The 24,417-nt window shown below is 37.0% G+C and overlaps 1 protein-coding gene across 2 annotated transcripts in view; it reads right to left on the bottom strand.

The window, feature by feature from the left end:
• Nucleotides 1-24,417, bottom strand: part of LOC131163780 (uncharacterized) — a 139,132-nt gene that overhangs the window by 74,554 nt on the left and 40,161 nt on the right. For both annotated transcript variants that reach the window (XM_058120521.1, XM_058120520.1), the window contains 2 exons: nt 13,236-13,393; nt 7,958-8,123 (listed from right to left, as the gene is read on the bottom strand). In XM_058120521.1, the coding sequence (XP_057976504.1) occupies nt 7,958-8,123; nt 13,236-13,393 (324 nt within the window). The remainder of the gene's footprint in view (nt 1-7,957; nt 8,124-13,235; nt 13,394-24,417) is intronic.

Consider the following 24,417-nt stretch of genomic DNA (forward strand, 5'->3'; position numbering starts at 1 on the left):
TATGTTAGCACAATAATATTCCACAATTGATTAGACTAGCAAGTAGTAATATTGAAAGTCTAAGGATTCGGATATGCTATTCAAGTTTTGGAATTCAGAATTTCAGGCAAAGGGTTTATCAAATATGAAAGTGCAAAATTTGAAACTAAGGTTTAGTAATAGCGAGGGCTGTAAGATATAACAAGGGTTCAAACAGAAGTTGAAGTTACCACGAGAATCTATGGATGCTTGACGTTGATCAACACAAGTCTTAGACCACGCCAGAAAATTCCATGGAAGAGCTTTGAAACACCGAGCTGAACACAGCAATGTAATGGAGGGAAAATGGCTGTGAGGGGGGTATTTTGGTGTGGCCGTGTGGATGCGTTGGAGGATAGTTAGAACTCGTCTGAAGTTCTTTGTGCAAACTTTGAAATAGGGATATGTATGCAGCAAATGAAATGATGGATTGGTGGCCTTGGGGTGTAACTTGGTGATGGCCGTGTGGGTGATGGAGGGAAGTCGTGAAGGTGGGATAGGGATGGAGTTGCTGGATAGAATAGTGGTCTCTCACCACCTAATCTCCAAGGAGAACGACGTAGCCTCTCACTATACAATCACAAGGATTGGACAAAGCTTAACAAGCTTCAACAAAGGAATTTCCTTTCAATATCAATACTTTTCTCTCTACATAGTTCTTACAATGAGGGGTATATATATAGCTAGCATGGGGGGACAAAGCATTAATAAGTTTAGCTAGCATGGGGGGACAAAGACATTAAACATGGGAGACACAAATAATAAAGACACCAACTTAGACACATTAATTACTCTTACAAGTTACTAACAAAATAAATGCTCCAACTTTCTAGACACAATAAATGCGAAGCACAAGCACAAGTTGCACAACTAACTAACACTCCAATAACTAAACATACTCACACAATTTCCTAACATACACATGCAAGCAAGTTGTCTTGCATGTTTAAAAATTAAATACAAACAAAAGTCAAAGGGAGGCCCAATTCGTGCGGGCCCAATGGAGCCATGTGGGGCCCAAAAGATCATGTGGGGCTCACATGGGCCTTGAACTTGAACTTGCTTCGGCATCTCTACTCAGGTCTTTCTCACACTGAAAATTTTTCAAAACAAGTCTTCAAATAATCCATTCAAAATCTACAAACAATTATGAACCGATGTGGACATCGGGAGGTTGTCCACTTGTCATCATGTCGGCAAAGGAAATGTGGACATCAGGAGGCTGTCCACGTGTCACAACATCTGAAAATGACATAGGTAGGGCATGCTGATCCCCATCACCAACTCCTTTCCCTCCCCCATAGTTAATAAAAGAAACCAGATTCTTAAGTTCTTTCTGCAACTTCTTTTTTCTTTTTTTGTCCTCTTATAAGTTCTAGAAGTCACTGGCAATTTCACCTCGACTCCCACTGAACTGACTAATTTCAAAACCAGGTCCTCAAGGAGTTTATTTGGGTCTAGAATGTCTCCCTCACTACTCCCCAGGCCAATACCAAAAGCGTTATCCCCAAACGAACCCTCTCTATGGAATAAAGTGCAAGAAGAAATAACGGATTGAACAAGAAGGGGAAGGATACGTTTTCCAGATTTTGACAAGTTCAGACCACCCATAGAAAAAGCTGCCTCTTCATCGATACCCCCCCCCCCCTTCTTTTACCGAAGGAACATCAACAAAGTCTACTATATCAGAATTAGGCTTAGAGATAGGGACAAAGACCACTTATCTATCAATTCTTTCATCTGGTTTACATTGTGCTTTATTTCATAAGTACTTCCTTGTGCAGTTTCAGAGAAAATTGAATGCACTCTTTTCTCTTTTTTCTTTTGTCTTTTTTAATTACGTCGGGTGTCCTGGGATCCCCGAGTCATCCAATTGACACTCCCGTTGACATTCCAGTTTCGGGCACACTTTGGCAGCGTCACAGTTGTGAGCTTTGTGTTAGTTCGTCACTCTATTATACAACTTCAACTCCCTCACCTTCAAAGCTTTCCTCAATTAGTAGAGCCAAAGCTTCCTATTCATACGAGGCTAAATCAGCTCTCAATTGATCCACCAACAATTCCTTCTCAAATTCACAAAAGTTGCTCAAGTCATCTTCCATATGCGATACCTCCTTTACCCCCATGAGTTTCATTTATATTAACTAAATATGTTTAGAATGAATATTATATTACAGCTACTGCATCACATACACAACATACATGTTATTGATGAATATACTTTATAATGTATTAGCTTCTAAACTTGTGTTATTCCATCCATTAAGCATTATAAAGTTTCATAAAATAAAATTTCTTGCTTTACTACTTGTTAGATTACAACTTTACTAAAAGCTTAAGTTATTATGTTGTGGGCAAACAATGTATAGCAGCTTTGGCACTCCCTTGTAGATGCAGCCTGATAGCACGTGGAGAGATAAAGTCATGATAAATAACACCCATGATAGGGTATAATATAATTTTTAAAATACCACATAATAAACATGGGCAACGAGACTAGAACCTTGGACCGCCTCGTAACCAACTCTGATACCATGCTAGATCACCACTTTACCTAAAAGATTAAGCTGCTAGGTCATGGGCCAACATGTATATCGAGCTTTAACATTACTAATTTGCATTTAAAAAAAAGTAGGCATGGAAATTGAAATTTTCATCAAAATTTCCGACTTTTTAAGCTTCGAAATTTTAGTAGAAATCGTAATTTAATACCCTAATTGTAAGCAAGCTTTTATAGTCTTCTTCATGCCACAATATCTTTACAACCATTTATCTTTTTCTCTAACTTTATACAAAAAGGAAATTTCATTAATGAAGAAAGATGTACAAAAAGGAGAATAACAAATACTCCTATGAAAGAAAATAAAAAGAAAAATAAAATAGTACAATCCAATTTTTTAAAACAGGAAGGTGCAAGGTGAGGCATAAGCCTTTGCAGAATTTAATTTTTTTATTTAAAATATACATAAATTATAATTGCTGAATGTTAAACAAATTTCTCAAAATAATTAAACTAAAATTTCTTATATAATCTTTAACCTTAGATAGCTTAAAGTGAGGATAAATTCAGAACTTCAATCCCCTTGCATGTGCCCTTTCTTGGTTAAAAAGAGCCATGTGTCCCTAAAAATATAAAAGGAAATCGTCCCACAGAAGAACCTGTCTCTTGACTCTTCTATCTCGCTCAGCTCTTCCATCTATCAGCATTTCTCAACTCTTCTCTCCATCTCTCACAGATAACTCTGGATGGAAGGCTGGAATTAGGACACAGATTACCTGAGAAGACAAGGGCACAGATATGAAGAAGATCTGATGTTGGTTAACATTTGAAGCCAGTCAGGAAGAGAAAGAGAAGATCGGGAATGGTGCTTGACTGGCTGAAGAGAAATAGTAGTCCTGTCAAATGAGTCTCTTGTCGGACAAGGTCGACTGAGGGAAGAAGAGCATTCGTCGACATTGAGGAATTGTTTTTGCTCTGAACTTGCACAAATTATATTGATAAGGTAAGTGGCTGTTTGGTTGAAATGAGTACAACTGTTTGTTGATGTGTGAAATGCAAGCTTTCTTTGGTTGAGGCATACGCCCAACTCCAAAATGTGTATGCCTCTGGAGACTTTCGCCTTTTAAATGACGCCTTGGGGCATTTTAGCATGCCTCAAGAATGCCTTTCAAAACCAATGGTAAAATCAAAAGAAAAATGCCTGTCAATCTCACACTATATTCGAAAAACACACAAAAAATGTACAATCAAAATAAAAATGCGTGCCACTCTCACTCTATATCCAAAAAAACACACCCCTTAAACACAATCTGCTGCAAAATATGAAAGCAAGGCCATATAATGAATCCAAACCCATGGCAAAGAACATGTCATCCTTTTCCCTTTAAAGATGCATGCATCCTGCTCAACAAAATTCCCCACAATACTACAGAAATCCCATTTCTCCACAAATCTTAGCCATCTCTACTCCTGCAAAAACTTATACAGGAAGTAGACAACAAATCCTCAACTAACTCCGGAGGAACCAAGTTCTCTCCAAATAAATCAAACCTATTCCAAGCCCAAGATGAGAAGCAAAATCTGAAGCGTCAAAAACATAAAGACACACCCGGAGATAAATCCTTCAAAGGCCTCCTACTTTGCAGCAGATTTTTAGTGGTAACTCTATTACAAACAACCAACCAAATATACACCCTAATTTTATAGGGGGTTTTGGCATTACAATTACTACAACAAAGTGGAAAGGACATGTTAGCTATTATCAAATGCTCAAAAAAAATATTTACAAAAATAACCCCACAAGCAAATGTCCCTCCAACCAACGACCACCTACAAAGGAGGGCTCCTCCTCCTCCATAACAATAAGAGACCTAGCAAAAGGAAATCCCAAAAGGTACTATAAAGATAACATCATTATGCACCAAGGAAAGGCGAAGAGACCAGGAAAAGACATGAAAAGTGCAAAATCACCCAACCGAATGTCTTCCCAAAAGCAAATTCAAGAACTATTACCCAAAACAAATTTGGCATAAGGGTAAAGAGAAAATAAATCTGTGAAATACAACACCAAGAACTCCCAAAAGAACATCTTGTTCCTAAATTCCATCCATTCCCACATTTCCAAACTTATTTTTAATAACTTTGTCCCATAGGTAGTTCTCCTCTAACGGATACCACAAAAGAAATTTACCCACTGCAGCAGTAATTTCAAGCACCAACACACCAAGACCCAAACCCCCTTCATCTTATCTTAATAATATTCTCAAGTGTACTAGCTACCCCTGTAGAACTTCTAAAAATAGGAAAATAATAAAGAGGGATGCTAGAAAGATACTCATGAAGGAGGGTGATAAGACAACATTAGACACCTTCTCGACATCTAGATCCCAAAAACCTAAGGACCTAGGAATACCACCAAAAGGAGCCCCTAAATAAATTGTTTTGAAGTTAGTTGGAGGAGAGAAGAGAAGAGAAGAGAAGAAGAAGAAAGCAAGAGAAAAAAGAGGTGGCAGTTTGCTCAAGTCTTATATTCAGCTACAAGTCTGCCCTCTTATATATTATTAATAGTAAAAAAAACTTGAAAAACCAAAATACCCCAACTTGCACCACATAACTACAAAAATAGCCTATCTCTTCTAACACTCCCTCTCAAGCTAGAGCAATATAAATATCACCTAACCCCAACTTGTTATAAGCTCTAGAAAAGGCAGGCTTAAATACAACCTTCATGAAAACATGGACTAAGTTTATCCGTCCTCAAACCCTTCTTCAACATGGCATCTCTTACAAAATGCTCAACTTCAATGAGCTTTGCTCTCTCATGAAACACCAGGCTGCTAGCAAAACAAAGTGCAGCTTGATTATCAACAAAACATATGTGCTTAGTAACCAAGAATTCAATCTCTGAATAAGAGACTTCAACCACATAAATTCTCTCACACTATAAGCCACAGCACAGTAAAAGGACTTAAATTTTGACTACGTTGGAAATTTCCATGGTCTCAATTCACGAAAATTTTGACCAAAATTTCGATTTCAGTTTCAATTTGGATTTCTATTTAAAGAAATTAAGGAAATTTGTAGTAATTGCAGAAATTTAGAATAAAACTTTGGAAAACAGTAAAATAGATAACCATGAATAATTTGGAATCAAAATAAATTTAAAAAATGTATACATGACAAGGTTTTTTAGCATTTAGGGTGCATAAATTGAATATTACAAAGCAACAAAAGTATAGGACATTCAAATCATTATAAAGTTCACAAGTTATTCATTTTAATGATTTAAGCATACCAAATATCATCATTTTAAATAAGTACATTACCAATACTTATCAGATAATCAATATTACATGGAGTTTTGCATGGCTCGAACTCATCTCTCCCATCCCTATCATTAGTATCTTGAGATGATGCAATTTGTAAAAAAGTTATAAATTAAATAAAAATTTTCAAAATATTTAATACTATTTATAATGTAATTTATTCATAAAATTATAATATCTCCATTCATTAAATTATAATGTTTTATTTTTTTATTAAAATAAATAAATAATTATACTGGTATTATTAATTATCATTATAGTTTATATAACAATAATTTTTAACATTTGAAATTGGTTTATAATAATCATGATGATGATGATTGATGATGATATCAATTATCACTGCAATTTAAATAATCATAAATTTTAACATTTTAAAGTGTTTTCTGGCAACAACAAAGCCAACAACAGCAACAACAACAATAATAGTAAGGTCATGGATAAATAAGGGGATAAGTGGGTAATTGGACAAGGATTAAATGAGAATTAGGATGGATAAACAGTAAAAGAAGGGGGAGGGGGCATTTAAATTCTATAATAATTATAATAATGATGATGGCAATGATTATGATGATATAGTACTAATTTAAATAAGGGTGTAATTGTCATAAACTTATAATAAAAAAATAATTAATTAGTTACTGTTTATACAAGGGGGATAAGTGTGTAACTAGAAGGCGTGATAGAAACTTTGGCATGTTAGAAGGGGCAAAACAGTAAAAGAATGGGGGCACATTGGGATTTTAAGTAAGCACTGGAGTATTCCACAACAACAAGGAGGCAAGGAGCACATGAGAGAAGCTGCAAGCCTGTGATGACCCCCCTCTCTTACTTCACCAGCTGCAGCCGCAGCTGCAAGTGGGGTGGAGAGCAAGGAGCTGCAGGGCTTGACGATAGAAGAATTGATGACCCCCTCATCTTGTTCGCCACCTGCTGTGGCTGCAAGGGACAGAGAGATGGGGAAGAGAAGAGAAAATGCGGAGAAAGCTCAGTCTGCAGTTTTGTGCAGCATATGTGCACCTCCAGGTCTGCTGTCTTAGACATTATTGATGAAAAAAAAAATAACAACAACAACAAAACCAAGCCTTATTCCCACAGAGTGGGGTCGGCTATATGAATCCTTTTCGGCCAATTTATGCGACCATAGACTATTTCTTTTGATAGATTCAAGGATATTAAATCCTTACTCACTATCTCCTCCCAAGTTATTTTAGGTCTACCCCTACCCCTTCTACTGCCCCCCACAGTAACTAAGTCACTCTTCCTCACAGGTGCACTATAAGGCCTACGTTGCAAGTGTCCATACTATTTGAGTCGTCCCTCCCTTATCTTATCTTCTATAGGAGCTACACCTAACTTACCACGAATATGTTCATTCCTTAATTTATCTTTCAATGTTATACCACTCATCCATCTAAGCATCCTCATCTCGGCAACTTTTACTTTTTGGATATTATGTTTCTTCGTCGCCCAACATTCCGATCCATATAGCATAGCTGGTCTTATAGCCATCCTATAAAACTTCCCTTTCAATTTTAAAGGTATTCTACGATCACATAGCACACTTGAAGCACTTCTCCATTTTACAAGGACAAAAATACCCCCACTCACACCATCTAACTACTAAGATAATAACATATTATCCCCTAAGAGTGGTGTTGTGAGAGATTTGGCTGCAATGAAATGCTCACCTGGGTAAAAAGGTATGTGTTCATTGCTATGAGACAGGATCCATTATATGCTGTCACTTCAATCTTTTGCAGCTGGTTGTTTTAAAAGAGTGTGTTTTCCAGATCTAGCAGCAGTTTGGCAGGCACTGTTATTTTGATTTTGTTCTTTCTTCTGTTGCTATCTTAGATTTCATATCATTCATCTTTGCGCACTTTCCTTCTTTAATGAAATCACTTCTTTTTGTATAAAATATACATATATATATACTTTAGAAAAAAAATCACATTTAGATTAATTTTGTTCAAATAAATCTCAGGCAAACAAAAGATTATAATGTGCATTAGTAACTTAAATCCACATGGAGGAAATATGTCCTGCATTATATGAAAGATGAAATAACACTTTATGAACTGACTCAGGCTGCTAGAGAGAAATAAAATACCTCAAAGTAGAGTGCTTCATTAGTCAGAGTAAGCTTTCCTGGCCATGCCATGTTATTCTTCCATTTTAGGACAGGTTGCTTCCTACTAGAACCAATGCATAAGATTCTCTCCCCAGAAATATCGGGACATTCTCGAATATGATATGATTTCCTCCCTTCAATTACTCTACACTCAAAAAGGAAAAGAAGGAAAGAAAATGACTAAAGGAAAAAGAAAAACGAAAAATTTTCACCAATGCACATATTATTCTTCAAATAGATTGAATTGAATTTTTAGCTCTTACATCCAACCAAAGCAATGCATAGGTGCATATACACGCAGACACAAACTTGAATATAAAAGAAAAAGTGGAGAAATTTACAATGTACTTTTGCATTTCATACTAATAATTGTCATATTAGAGTTAAATATAACTTATTTAAGACTTTTAATCTAACAAGTTACAAAAATAATGCATTAAATTTCAAGAGATATTCTAATTCATTCTCAATTGCTGTCATCTATTATATCATCTTTTACACAATAATTGTTGAAAATTATTGGATCAAAACCTAGGAGTAATGCAAATTACTAGGTGTTAACTGAGTGCAGTTTTACACAACCAGACAACAGTAACTGTGTTAACTGAGTGCAGTTTTACAAACAGAATGTACATAGCCGTGCTTACTTTTTGTAAGTAAAACTATTAGGGAAAAGATAATAAAATTGTAGGACCAAGCATCTCAAGAACAACTTTACCTCAGTCTGTTAAGAATCATTCACATTCGTCTACTAATCAAACAGCTTAATATTAAGCTTAATTTTCAAGCTCCAACACTCAAGAAAGTTAAATGCCAACTACATCCAGCAACAATGCTGCTGAGCTCCATCCCTTCAACTCACCAATCCATGATATAATGCTTATCACACACCTAGTTCCGCGGCTTCCGCCACCCCCTCACCCCGTCCCAATAGAGAGAGAGAGATAAACCCAATGGAGGCCAGGAAGGAGGAAGGTCCTTTCTTTTTTTTTTTCCTATTTTGTGCCAATAGGGAAAAGAAGTGGAGATGAGGAAAAAGAGGGGAAATGAGTTGTTAGGTCATGCTCCTTTATTCACATCACTTGTACAGTCAAAACATTCAAGCAGCCCCTCTCATGAAACTAAATTCCAAAATTCAGCCATTTATTAACAAGTTGAAATAACATACACATCTAAATTTGCTCAAATGTTTGGATAGAGAGCAAGATCATAGAGAAAGGAAAGAGGTATGAGCCAACAAAAAATCTTAGAAACAAGTTCTTGTTCACACACATAACCTTACTATGCAGTTCATGGTAGTGTCATCCCGTTTGTATTAGGAATTAATACTATCAGAAAAACTCAACATGGTCTATAATTTGCACAAAATGTTGCCTTGATGACCAATACCATAAGCCCAGCCTACATTAATTTTAACAGTGTTCTTGTTGAACAGCATCAAACCTAGAGACAAATAACTTCTAACAGCAATGTCAGTATTGGACTTCATTGCACAAGATTGAACAATCTTTGCCCGCTTTCTCCCCCTCATTCTTAAAATGTTGCTGTCTCTTGCTTCTCATGAATGCATTCAATTGTAACTTTTGCTATTCTAAACCCATCTATTTCAACTATATCAGGAGAACGAGACACTGTTTGTTGAATAATTAAGTAAAATGGAAGACCTAAACTCAATGATAGGTCTCTCCCTCTACTTATAATATATATCAAGTACAATTACTAACTTACACTTATTACAAACCAAACTCTTAACAATTAATAATAATGCTAGTGACTACATAACCATTAACAGTTTTCCCCACTTCTAACTTAGTTTCTGAAAAATTATTTTAGAGGAAATTTTGCCAAAAACCTCTTAATCTTACAGTGCTACCACATTATCTAATCCCCTAATCGCCCAACTCAAAATCTTCACTCAAACATCCTACCAGTCCCACCTCTCTTCCCCATTCTCTCACTATAGTTAATAGAAGATGCAAATTTTTGCAATTCCTTTTCAACTTTATTCCTTTTTTCGCTCAAAATTTATATGGGATAAAACAACCTTCAATTTTTTTTTTCCTAGAGGACTAACTAAATTACAGCCCAATTTATCCTACAACTCCTGTGCATCTCAGTTGTCTCTGCGATCCCTAGTGGTTCTAAAGTCAAAGGCCTAGCTTCAGAACCTAAAAACCTCTGGCAGAAGTCATTCTTTTCAAAAGAGTCTGTTATAAGTTATAGATGGAGGGAAGAAGAAGAGAAGAAAAGAAGAAGAAAGAGAAAGGAGGAGGTGGCAGTTTCCTTGTGTAACATTCAGCTCCAGGTCTGCCCTTTCATATATCAATAATAAAAAAGCTTGAAAGACATAAATACCCCACTTACCACATAATAACTACAATAAATTATCTATTCTAACACTCCCCTCCCCCCCTCAAGCTGACAACATATAAATATCACCTAACCCCAGCTTGTCACAACCACTAGATAAGAGAGGCTTAAATAAAGCCTTCATGAAAACATTGCCTAACTGACCCATAGATTTCAAAAGGAGTCCTTACAACCTTCTTCAACACAGCAACCCCCATCAAATGACAGTCAATTTCAATGTGCTTGTCCTCTCATGAAACACTGGGTTGCTAGCAATATGAATAGCAGTTTTTTTTTTTTTTTTTATAAACAAAGAATTTTATTAAAAGAAAGAATAATGTACATAAAAGAAAAGACAGGGAGGATAAAAAATCCTCCCTTCACATCAACAGAAACTAGTTACAAAGAATGCAACCTAAACAGAGGAACAAAACTCAATGTAACAGGGCCAACCAATCCTGCTGCAAGTCTTCAAGAGAAACATGACGAAAAAAACCATTTTCCAACACCCACAGCAACACAAGGTATACCACTCTACACCAAAGCAAATTGTTAGAAGTAGCCACACCTTTGTATATTCTAGTGTTCCTTTCCAACCAAACACACCACGGTGCAACGCCATAGAGTTTTCCTATCCTTTCCTTTGCAAAAACCCCTAAAAGTAATGGTATAAAAGGCCTTTGAAGTGTATGGCAAGACCCAATTTTCACCAAATATGCCAAATAACTTATTCCAAATAGCCATCGTGAAAGGGCAATGAAGAAAAAGATATGCACAAGTCTTCACTCCTCCTACAAAGGACACAAATGTCGAGGGTAGGGCCTTATTAAGTCTTCTCTTCTGAAGCAAATCATTGCTATTAATTCTTTCAAGTATTGCAGTCCAAAAAAAAAAGCTTTTATTTTTTAAGGAAGCTTTAGCTTTCCAAATCGAAGGATACAAAGCAAAAGGATCCACAGTAGAACCACAAGTCAAGTAGGTGAGAAAAGATTTACAAAAGAATTTCCAAAAGGATCTAAACTCCAAACCCTATTATCGCTCCCCAAATGAACAACCCAGTCAAAAGAACCATCTCATTAATCTCTCTTTCATTTAGATTTCTCCCAAAATGGACCATCTTCTAGCAAAAGAAGAAAGAAGAAATCAGGGTGTCATGAAGATTTGATAAACAAAAAAGACAAGTACTAGCCAAAGGCATCTCCCCCACCCAATGATCCTCCCAAAAGTGAATACCCTAACCATTATCCATTGTATAATGGATTTAGGAAGGAAATAATCATAAATCTGAGATACAAAATTCCAAGGACTAGAGTAAGTAGTGTTAATTTCCACTTTAGCATCCCACCCATTTTTTAGGATTCCAAATTTAAAGTGAATTACCTTAAGCCAAAGAGAATTAGGTTCTAAAGGAAAGCACCATAACCATTTTCCCACCAAAGAGATGTTATTGAAAATCAAGATACCAAGATCCCAAGCCTCCCTCCCTTTTAGGCCTACAAACAGCCTTACAACCAACAAGATGATCTCTACTACCCTCTCCCCAGGTTAACCATAAGAAATCCCTCATTAATTTCTCAAGCCTCTGTGCTAATCTCACAGGGATTTTAAAAAAGGAAAGGTAATACAAAGGGATGGAAGATAAACAAGCGTGGATAAGGGTAATAAAACCACCTAAAGTGAAGAACACGCATTTCCACTTATCCGATCTCCTAGCCACTCTCTCAAAAAATAAGGTCCCAAAAAGAGTACGCATTGGGATTAACACCTAGGGGGACACCTAAATAAGTAATAGGCCAAGAAAAAATGACACAACTAGCTAGCCTAGAAAAGGATCCACATTAATACCCAGACTCACCATAACACTCTTAGAGAAATTAATTTTCAGCCCAGACCCTTCCTCAAACACCTGTAAGATAATAAACAAATTAGAGAAGCAACTTATGTTCTCTAATGGGAAGAGAGGAGAATCATCTGCAAACTGAAGATGTGAAAGGTGAAGTGGATGAGGAACTCTGGGATGCCAATCCTTTGGCTGTGTTCTGCCTTGTCTGGAAACAGAGAAATGCTAGAGGCTAAAGACTTTGAAGGGAATGAAACCTCATTGAAGAGTTTGAAAGGGAACTGGTTCTCTGTCATGCACTTTTGGCTGAAGAGACCTTGCATTACCTTTGATTCTATTGTACATTTAGTGGAAAGCAAGTTCTGTGAATTATCATAGTTTAGAGGTAATATTTTCTTGTACTAGTGACTCCCCCTTGGAGCCTTTTAGAAATACAAATACTCATCAAAACAAATAGTACATACAATTCAAACCAAGAACTCCCTGCACAAATGTTTTGAACTACAAAAGCAGAAGGATTATTTTTACCATTTCACACCTTTGGTGTTTACCTTGAACCTTATCAAGACCTAGTAAAGGATCAACTGGAACCCAGCTCTTCCAAATTAAGTAGTGAAATTTTCTATTAATGATCAAGTGCGGACACTAGCATCCTCAGCATGGGCTAGACCTATAAGATAACCAAATAAAAGCCTACAAACAGTGAGTGATTTCATTTTCTCAATGAAGAAAGAAATTAGCTTTATGAACATCTTATAATCAACAAGCACCTTTAGTAACATCTGTTATTGAGAAAGACTCAATCTCAATATATCAGCTAGAAGAATTTAATGACTTGATTGAATCTTCCTAAATTGCTAAGATTCCTTCAGCTTGATTATCTAGATGTTATAATGTTTATTTTGAACTAGAACCATTAGAGGCATTTAAAATTGTTCCACATCTAAAAACTGTTAAGGCATCCTCAAATTAATGAAAGCATAAATATAAATATGTGATGACTCTAAATTAAAACAATTAGAATATAAATCATGTTGATAAGATAAGGAAGGAAATCATGAAACTCACTTAAGAAATTCATCAATGAATACAGAGAACAAGCTTAAAGAGATGCCCCCTTCATCACCAGAAAGAGCCTTGAATAGGTTATGTGCTGTTGATCGATCAGACAAACCAGCAATAGCAGGAGCAATACGAACAAAAGCCTTTTCTCTCACAAGCCTCCCCTTCAATGTCAATAAAAAAATTCAGCTCTTTTAGCTCATAATTCTTGAATTCTATTATAGAAATTCAGACGATAAAGTTCCAACTAGGACATCATGTCTGCAAGTGAGCAAACATCAAATTTTGTACAATGAACAATACTACAATAATTCTATGAATCTTCAATTCTTCCGCAATCTGAATGACAAAAAGGTGATTGAGTTCAGTTCTTTTAGTTACATCCCATGGTAGGTTCTCTTTTCTCTGGACAAGAGACCTTGATGTTGTGACAGTACTGGTAATTTTTCCCATAAATCTTTATATAATTTGTCCATACTGTGACCCATAGTTTTTTCCTTCTGGAAAATTTGGAAACCGAGAACCCTTTTGAAGTTTAGGCCTTTGTTCGACGAATGATTCTTAGCCAAATAAAGAGTGCCAGAGATGGGTATTCAATGTTGGCCCACAACTTAACAGCCTAAACTTTAAAGATTAAGTGGCAATCTAACATGCTCATAAAACAGAGGTCCTAGGCTCTAGTCTTGTTGTCTACGTTTACTATATGGTATTATGGTTGCCAAAATTATCTTACTCCCTGGAATGGGTGTTATTTATCATTTTCATGTCTCTCCACGAACAATCGGGCTGGCTCATGCAGGATAGTGTTAAAGCTTGACATGCAATGTTGGCCCACAACTTAACAGCTTAAGCTTTTAGGTAAAGTGGCACTGGTAACATAATGAACTACCAATGATTGTTTCAGAGGAGGCGACCTAATAAGGCTTTAGCACATTATACGTCCATTCTATATGAGCAAAATTGTGAGGCTCTTTGATGGAGAACTGCTCCTGCCCTTTTAAATATTTTTATAAAGGTGCAGATTTAAGAAATTAGGGATTTTATTATTTATATTAGTTTGGAATATTCCATTGTTTCATAGGTTTTAATAAATTTGAGGTTATTTTATAGTTTTTGATAGAAAAGGAAGATTGTATTAGAACTTAAAATATTAAAAACACAACCAAGAGAATAGGACTTTCCTTAGCAAACTCTGGAAAAAACCGAGAAACAAAAAGAACAAATAAAAACCTGTGCAATCTAGCAATCCAACAAATAACGCCAATCATGCTGAATGTCTGCAAATCTCACCCCCTTAATTTCCCATGACCCACGCACCAAAGAGAAGACAAATAATGGATCTTCTCACAAGCCAGCAAATATGACGACTTCTTTTGTGAGAATATATGCAGATTGCACTCCATCCACAACCCCAAAAATACTGCCAAAAAAAAAAAAAAAAGATTTCCAGAGCATTGCCTCTTCCTTTTTCCTGTCAAAACCAACAAAAGAAACTGCAAAAAAGTCCTCCACTGCATCTGGACACACTCTACATTTGCTGAAAAAACCAAATAACCTATTCCATACCCTCCAAGCAAAATTAGAGTGTATAAAAAAGATGTGATGCAGATTCTGAACAGTTAAAACAAAGTACAAGCACATCTGGAGAGAGAGCCTTCAAAGGTCTCCTGATCTACAACAAGTAATTGGTATTAAATCTATCAAGCGCAACCAACCAGATAAAAAAGTCTTGATTTTAGAGGGGACTTTGGCCTTACAGATGGATTTATAGAGAGGAAAAGAAGTAGTCAGCAATTAACAAAAAGATATGCAACAGTAAATCCCCAAAATATCCAAAGACCAAGACCGACTATCCTCCTCCAAAGAAACATGACAGCTATTCAACAAGACTAGCAAAGAAGATAACTCTACCATCTCCCATACATTCAATGGCTGACAAAAGTGAAAATCTCAAGAAGGTAAAGGACCACCTGTATCACCAACAAATTTGGGGTTATTTTGTAATTTTTGATAGTTTCATTTTTAGGGTTTCTTATTCGCCTATAAATAAAAACATATGATGCAAGGGTGATAAATATTTTATGATTAATTGAGTTACGCTTGTTATCTTTCTCCCCTTATCATATTTCTTCTTCTTTCGTCTTCCTCCTCAACATTGCCTTCCCTATCTCTTCTCTTCTCTATTTATTCTCTCTCCTCTTTCTCCTTTTCAATCCTTCTCATTGTCTTGAAAATTTGCACGAAATTGTCAAAATTTCCATCAAAATTTCCAGCTTTTGTCACCCTCAAAATCGAAATGGCAGTTGATTTCTGTCTTGCATAATTTCCATCAAAATCTCAACAAATCATCCGAAATTTATCAAAAGCATGATATTTTAGCGAAGCTTGTCAAAATTTTAACTATGCAATGAAATTTCCTTGAAATTCAAATGAGAGATTTAGGAGTGAAGTGAAATCTCTCTTTTAATTTATTTTATTTATTTTTATCAAAACAAAAGATTATTACAAGTGCTTTTGAAATTATATGAAAAAATAAACTTACATCAACATTTTTGTGAGCAAAATTCAATTCAATATTTCTTGTTATTATGTACATCCCAATCTTACATTATATAATACAATCAACTATTCTAAACAAGAAAATAATCCCCCTACAGAATAATATATAATCTTCTACATTTACCCACTTTCCTAATTTACTCATTATTCACAAAGATACTTGAGATTTTAACACTCCCCCTCAAGTTGGATCATAGATATTAATCATCTCTAACTTGCTAATGAGATCATCAAAGTTCTGTCGTGCCAACCCTTTAGTAAAGATATCTGCAATTTGTTCCCTGGTAAGTACATAAGTCATACAGATAGTTCCTTCTTCAACTTTCTCTTTAATAAAATGTTGGTCCACTTCCACATGTTTAGTCCTGTCATGTTGAACTGGATTGAGAGAGATACTGATGGCTGCTTTGTTGTCACAATAGAGTTTGATAGGAAATTTCACCGGGACCTATAGTTCATCCAAGAGTTTTCGTAACCACAGTCCTTCTCATATTCCTTGAGCAACTGCCCTGAACTCAGCTTCGGCACTACTACAAGCCACTACACTCTGTTTTTTGCTTCTCCAAGTTACCAGATCTCCCCAGACGAATGTGCAATAACCGGTGGTGGACCTTCTATCTTCCACTGATCTTGCCCAATCTGCATCTGTAAAGATCGCTACTTCCTTGCCTTCACATTTCTTGAAGAAGAGTCCTTTGCTCGGGGAGCCCTTGAGATATCGAAGGATCTTGTACACAGCATCTAAATGAACTTCTTTTGGTGAATGCATATGTTGGCTTACCACACTCACCGCAAATGCAATATCTGGTCTGGCATGTGATAAGTAGATTAGCTTACCAACTAATCTCTGATACCTCTCATTTTCAACCGGTATTCCACAGTCTTTGATCCTCTTTACTGCTTCAATCGTGGTTTCACTATGTTTACATCCAAGCATGCCAGTTTAAATTAGGAGATCAATGATATGCTTTCACTGAGAGACACTAATACCCTTTTTCGTTCTAGCAACTTCCATGCCCAACAAGTACCGCATTTGTCTCAAGTCTTTAACTTCAAATTCAGTAGCTAGAACTTTCTTCAATCTTTCCATCTCTACTGTATCATCCCCAGTTAAGATTATATCGTCAACATACACTATTAGAATTGTTCTCTTACCCCTTTCAGACTGTTGTAAGAACAAGGTGCAATTAGATTGCCCTTGTCGATATCCTTGGTTCTTTATTACTTTTTCAAATCTATCAAACCATGCTCTGGGAGATTGCTTGAGTCCATACAAGGACTTCTTGAGTTTACACACTCTGTTTTCTTCACCTTTCTTACTGAAGCCTGGTGCTATTGTCATGTAGACTTCTTCTTCTAACTCGCCATTTAGAAATGCATTCTTAATGTCAATTAGTTGTAGTGGCCAATCTAAGTTGGTTACCAAGAACAAGAGAACCCAAACTGTATTCAAGTTTGCCACCGGTGCAAATGTCTCTGTATAGTCAATGTCGTAAGTCTGTGTAAATCCTTTTGTAACGAGTCGGGCTTTATATCGTTCAACTATCCCATAAGATTTATATTTCACTGTAAAGACCCATTTACAACCAACTGGCTTCTTCCCTCTCGGCAAATACATTACATCCCAAGTTCCACTTTTCTCCAGGGCCCACATTTCCTCCATGATAGCCTCCCTCCATTTAGGTATTTCCAAAGCTTCCTGAATATTCTTTGGAATTCTCATCCTGTCAAGGTTAGAGGCAAAAGCATGATATCCTATAGACAAGCTTTTATAAGACATGTATTTAGACCGGGGATATTGAGTACATGACCTAGTTTGAGTGAATAGGATGAAAACAATTGATAAGAACCAATCATATGATCAGATGCACCCGAGTTAATTATCCATGGTGATTTGTAACAAGATTCAGTATTTAAGGCTGATAAATAATAACCTCGATGAGCCAGAGAACCAGTGGAAGACTGATCCAATGTTTGAATTAAGGTAATCATTTTATATAGCTGATCCAATTGCTCAGGGTTGAATGCACTACTTGGAGTGGGATTATTGGTTTTTTCGCCTTGTGATTTTTCAGTTGAACTGACAATGGTAGCCTGATACCCACGATTTTTTTGACATTGTCTCAGCTTTTGATCTCCAAGCTTTCCAAGAATCTCCCAGCAGGTATCTTTTTAATGACCTAGCTTTCAACGGTGCTCGCACCAAAATTTACCTTTTTGTGCTCTTTGCCCGAATCCCACAAGGTTTTTTGAAGTTAGGGCCGAGACGTCAGGCCCATTCGGATTTAGGGCTGGTATTTCAGGCCCAAAACGATCCGCCTGTGGCCTCAGCATCACGTGTCGTCAGCTCTCCTCCCTCCTTACATTGGCGAACACCTCTCGGGTTGATGGCAAAGGTCGTCGGCCAAGAATTCTTCCCCGTACGTTGTCCAGATCTCATTTGAGGCCGGCCAAGAACTCGAAGACCCATTCGTTTTCAAGTCGTTTTATGTATCGTGCGCTGTCGCCCGAGCACTGCCATTCTTCTTCAATGCTCAGATTGAGCTCCTGCCAGAGATGAGTCATCTCCATGAAATACTCAGTAACGCCTCTCTCACCTTGCCTCATCTACCACAATCGGGTCTTGATCTCGAAGATCTGCATGTAACTCTCGACGTCGGAATATGTCTCACGAACGGCGTCCCAGACGTCCTTCGCCGTTGGCAAGAACAAGTAGATTTTCCCAATTGATAGCTGCATCAAGTTGACAAGCCAAGCGGTGACCATGGAGTTTTCGTACCTCCATTTTTGCAAGGCTAGAACGTCAGTAGAGTCTGGTTTCCTCCGTTCGCCAGTAAGATAACCTAGCCTCCCTTTTCCTTCAATTACCAATTTTATGGATTGAGCCCACTCATGGAAATTTTTTCCGTTTAATTTCTCCACTAAGAGTGGAAAGGCTGTGTTGTCTAACCCATTCGAACCCCCAACGGATGTGGCCTCTGAGTCGCCGTCGATATTTTCAGAAGAGGTTGACCCTCTGTTGTTGACAATACCGCTGGCCATAGTTAGCTAAGGTTGAGAAACCCTAGCTCTGATACCATGTGAGCGAAATTCAATTCAATATTTCTTGTTATTATGTACATCCCAATCTTACATTATATAATACAATCAACTATTCTAAACAAGGAAATAATCCCCCTACAGAATAATAAATAATCTTCTACATTTACCCACTTTCCTAATTTACTCTTTATTCACAAAGATACTTGGGATTTTAACAATTTTATATAACCATTCATGTCAAATTATCATTATTTATATAATAAAAATTATTAAATGATTTATGAATTTCATTTGCATTAACTGAATATGTTTAATGTACATTATTTTACAAATATGTTTGTTACACATACCATATTACAACTTTTCCACCTCATACACAACATAGATGTATTTAATATATTAGTCCTAAAACTTACATCATTATGTCTATTAACCATTTCTAAAGTTTCACAAAGAATTCCATGTTTTACTACTAATTCTGCTATTTTTTCAAATCAGAATCGAAATTTCTGTCAAAATTTCCATACTTTTGGAGCTTCGAAATTTTATCTGACTATCTGTGTCTAAAATATCTCTATTTGTATTTTTTTTTTATAATAAAAGAAAATATATTAAGGTAGAGAATGCACAATCGAAGCGAGGACACTAAATCCTCATAAAAAAATAAAATAAAAACAAAAGAAAACTCAAAAGGAGAAAAAATATAAAAGCAAAACAAAAAAATAAAAACTAGAATAATCAGCCAAGAAATCCCCTCTTCAAACCATTCTCGTCATGGTTCACTGAACATTTCAAAATAGCTAATTCCCTCTAACCTTTCTTCACCTAGGACTTCGCACCATCAAGCCTGACATCATTAGATCCTAGATCAAATCATCTGAGGCTCAAGCCATCCAACAACCTCTGAGTATCAATATTCTTCCTAGGAATTTCATCCTGAAAAAGAGTAGGCAGAATTCCATACTTGACCTTTTTATCATCTCTGTCAACCTCATTTTCAAACAGATTAATACCTTCTAAACCTTCTAAAGGAGGAGGCAACATGTATGATAGATTCCCAAGACAATCGATAGAAGAATCAGAGGAATATCCACACAGTTCCTGAATATGGTCCAAAAGTAAACCTCTTTTACTTTCAAAATCACTATTCCCTATGCTGTCCTCATCCTACACATCTCCCCATCTCTTGCTTTCCTTACTCTACTTTGCCCTCTCAACGATTGGCTCTTCCACTATACTTTAATGCACCTTTTGAAATCCCTCTTTATAATTTTATGTGTTTTCTCACTAGATAATTCTCACTTTTCTTCATTAAATTTCCTCCCTTCACAACCCATCTGCATATTCTTTCAACGAGCGTACACCTTATCACTCCTAAAATTATCCGAATAGACTCCCTTTCCAGCTTGATTTCCCACCAAACCAGAGGTGAAGTCCCAGTTTTCCAACTCACAAGAAAAAAATTCATTGAGACAAACTCCCCCTAACATTCCTTAAGCCCCCCCTAATGCCATTTTCCTCCAGCCAAGGAGAAACATCAAACTTATTAGGCCTTTCTCCTCCTTCTGGCTCCTGCACTTTACTCTTATCAGAGCATCCCTCATCCTAACCGTCAAAGCTACTATTTGAAGAAGAGCGCAATGTCAAATCACCTTGTACTTAATTCAAAGAAAGATGATGATAGACATGAAATTGTTCTGAAGGGCAGCGAACGCTCGTATCATCCAAATTGTGGGTGAAGAGGCTCCCTTATGTTCAGGGGCTGTAAAGACTTTTGGGCATTCCCAGACCCTCTTATCAGCCCTTCAGGAACAAATCTGTGTTTGTATAATAAATAATATATAATTGATTTATAACGTACATTAAATTTATTGAATATGTTTAATATGATAATTATATTACAGTTATTGCATCTTATACACCACATACCTGTCCTTGATGTATTTTATTTTTAATATTGCAGTTCTAAATCTTGCACAGTTGCACTTTTACGTCTAAGAACAACTTCTAAAGAATTCATAAAAGAATTCTAGCACTTACAACTAATTTCCATCATTTTTTAAAAATTGAAACCAAAGTTGATATCAACATTGAAATTTTTGTACTTCTAAAGCCTCAAAAATTTTACTCAAAATTGAAATTTAATACCTTGACTGGGCTAAGAAGCGTTAGATACAAAGCTTTGAGGAACTAGGTGAGTGGGATGAAGAGCTGAGGAATTGCACTAGGTGGACAACCAAGACCCTCAAAAGCCAAGTAAGATAGACCCCCCACAAGAGAATCAAAATGCATAATAGCAAAACTACTGAATTGTAAGACAACTTGGAAACAAGGGCAAAATTTGGTTAACTTCCACAGGGCAGAGGACAGCATAGCTAAGCCTGGCCTCAACAAGCTTCGCCTCCATGAGCAAAGCCTTGAAGGAGAAGATGCATTGGCCTCATAGGGTCCTTAGCTACTCCCTTTGGAGATTGATCTAATTCTGGTTGGAAATTCACTTACTTCATAGCATCCCTGCAGATGACTCACTCGCCAATAGTTGGAAAACATGACAAAAGCAAACTTGCCCTTCTAGTCATGGATAGACAACTAGATTTTGAGAAAGAACTTGCTAGGCCTGGCACAAGAGTACCCCAGTCCCTAGCTCAAAGATGATGTTTGGGGAGGAAAATACACCTGACGATACTTTACCATGGGGGCAAACACCACTTGTGACGAACAGAAAGCCTAACCAAGGTCTGCCAAGAATTGGAAGAAGTTAGGCAGGGGAGACCTCATAAAATTTGAGGACCTATGCTAATAAGGGGTTAAGGGGAAGGAGAAGACCAGCCCTTTATACATACAAACTGCTCAGGCTGACCTTTTGTTGGGCTCAAGAAGATATAGGATGAAGGAGGAAGGAATGTGGAAATTGTGCTATACTCGGGGAGATTCCTAGACTTTAGTGTGCACAATTCATCCAAGGGCCCCCTAGCTCCTCTTGAGAAAGCTCCCTGAAGGCCAAGTTTTCATCCTTGGGTGCCTAGAAAAGCCTCCTCTAAAGCAACCATGGGCTACTTGCTTTTGCCAGAGGATCATCTGCCCCCACCATAAGGCAAAAGAACACAGTGAACCCATTTTCTCGTGAAAGGCATTAAAGAAGACAAAAAGGAGATGCAAAGAACAAAATGAGGGAGGAGAGGCTTACACAGGAGAGTCTGAAGACATACCTGAGATGGAGAAAGAAAGAGAAAGGAGATGCAAAGAACAAAAGGAGGGAGGAGACTGCTAGAACTAAAAAATAGGTTAGATAGGAGAAAATGGAGAGAGGCAAAGCCTTGGTTTAAATACTTAAGGAGAGACACATGGCACACCATAAGCATGTAGAGATGCCAAGCAACAATGCGCATCTACAAGATGCCAGGGTATACGCATGGCAGCCATACATCTTCCTGAGGCATCTCCCAAGAAAATGTTGAGTGAGGATGTCACCACATGTCATGTAGGCAAACTCAGCGCCACTATGCACCAAGCAGAAGACCCTCACTTTCGCCTGTTCAGACTACAGTAACCCACACCAACCCGAAATGATACCGACCTTAACATCCCACAACACAGCCATTTCCAGCCTTTGAGCTAGTGGGAGGGGGAAACTGATGAGGGCGAAAATAGGGGGTACGTATGCGTACACATGCCTCCCTTAAGGAAAGGGCACCTCAATGGTTCTACAAATATGCCATGTACCCCAAATCTTGGAAAGAAAGTCCACGATCCTCACTGAGAAAGTGGACCCAAGACACACCAATGACCCCACAGCAAACAGCCAATCAGCATTTGATCCCAAACATCCAAGTTCATTAATGGCCACCCAATCTAAGAACAGAAGAGGAGAACATAGACAAGGTCTGTACACTTTGAAACCCTACACTATCAATCTCTTACGCCTCTTCATAGACTTAAGCATGGGCTGAAGCCCTGCTCTCCCTCGCTTATGCCAAAGAAACCATCATCTATTCTTGAGAGATCACAATCTAGTCATTTGACTGTTGGTGCACCTAACCAAATTCTGCATCAACAATGACATTAGCTTATTTTAGGGATTTCTAATTCCTTTTATTTAATAATTTGTCATTGTTTGCAGGTTATTTTGTATTTTTTTTTTAAAGCTTTATCTATATGATTTCTTAGTTGCCTATAAGATAGGATTCTGATGTAAGAGTAATCAATTTTTGGATGATTAATTGAGCCTTTCTCTCTCTCCCCTCCTCGCATATCTTCTTCATCCTTGTTTCTTCCTCCTCTCCTTTTCTTTCTCTTTCTACTGTCTTCTCTTCTCTGCTTATTCTCTCTTTCATCTCTCCTCCACCAATAGGCAAGAAAATGTAGGTGGTCATGACAGCTAAGCCACTGCAAAGTTTACAAAAAAAAAACCGAGTCTTTGGAAAGCCCCAAGCCTGCAACAAACATTGAACTAATGAATTAACAATCTCCCAACAAAAAGGTAAGACACTATCCCCTAATTCCAAATTTTATTGGCAAGTTATTTTAAGAATGATAATTTTCCATTTAAGATGCTCAAAATCTTCAGTTATGAGGTTAAAGATATTTTCTCCAATTTCTTGGGTGATTCTTTGCCGTATTATTTAGTAAATTATGATATTGTCCATGTTTAGGAAGGGGACAATCTTTCAACTACTATTATTTAGTAAATTATGATATTGTCCATGTTTAGGAAGGGGACAATCTTTCAACTACTTGTCACCGATGTATATACAAAGTTGGCAGTTCACCTGAATTACCTTGAAGCAAATGCTTGGCTAGCTTTGTGTCAGATAAGTGTTTTTTTTTTTTTAAATAAAAAATAAATGATGTATTAAGAAAGAGTATGTACAATCAGAATGAGGATACTAAATCCTCAAAAAGAAAAAAAAAATCAAAGAACAAAAAGAAAATAAAAATAACTACATAAAATAAAAATAAAAAGCACATAGTAGTAGTTGGCTGTTATAAAAAAGCCTGTTGAATGGCTGAAAACCATTCTTGACAGATTCAATCACTAATGGCAGCCCGATGCACAAAGCTCCTGCCTATGTGGGGTCCAGGGAAGGGGCGGACCACAACGGGTCTATAGTACGCAGTCTTACCTTGCATTTTTGCAAGAGGCTGTTTCCACGCCTCGAACCCGTGACCCAGGTCACACGACGACAGCCTTACCGTTACGCCTAAGCTCCCCTTCCCTTGACAGATTCGATCACTAATCTACCTAAATATTTGCTTTTCACTTCTCTCCAAGCTAATTTCTGCATCAATAGAAACTAGAAAGGCTCAAAAAGGACCACACTCTGCACAAAGAAATTTGTTCCTGAAAAAGCCCAACCAGGCAAGCATGCCTAGTACATTATTCTAAAGGTAATACCTTCCATAGGATCCGACAACATAAATTCTTAAATGAGTATATTGTCAAATATACACTGTCAATCCCCATTAATGTGAGCAAAGAACCATATCCATATTTTTTAGAACTTCTTATTCCAAGATAAATTGAATCAGTTTACATGTATCCTGATTGAATATTAAACATGAGGATTTGATAATAAACTCACCAGAT

The sequence above is a fragment of the Malania oleifera genome, chromosome 9, assembly GCF_029873635.1.
Source record: "Malania oleifera isolate guangnan ecotype guangnan chromosome 9, ASM2987363v1, whole genome shotgun sequence".
NCBI lineage: Eukaryota > Viridiplantae > Streptophyta > Magnoliopsida > Santalales > Ximeniaceae > Malania > Malania oleifera.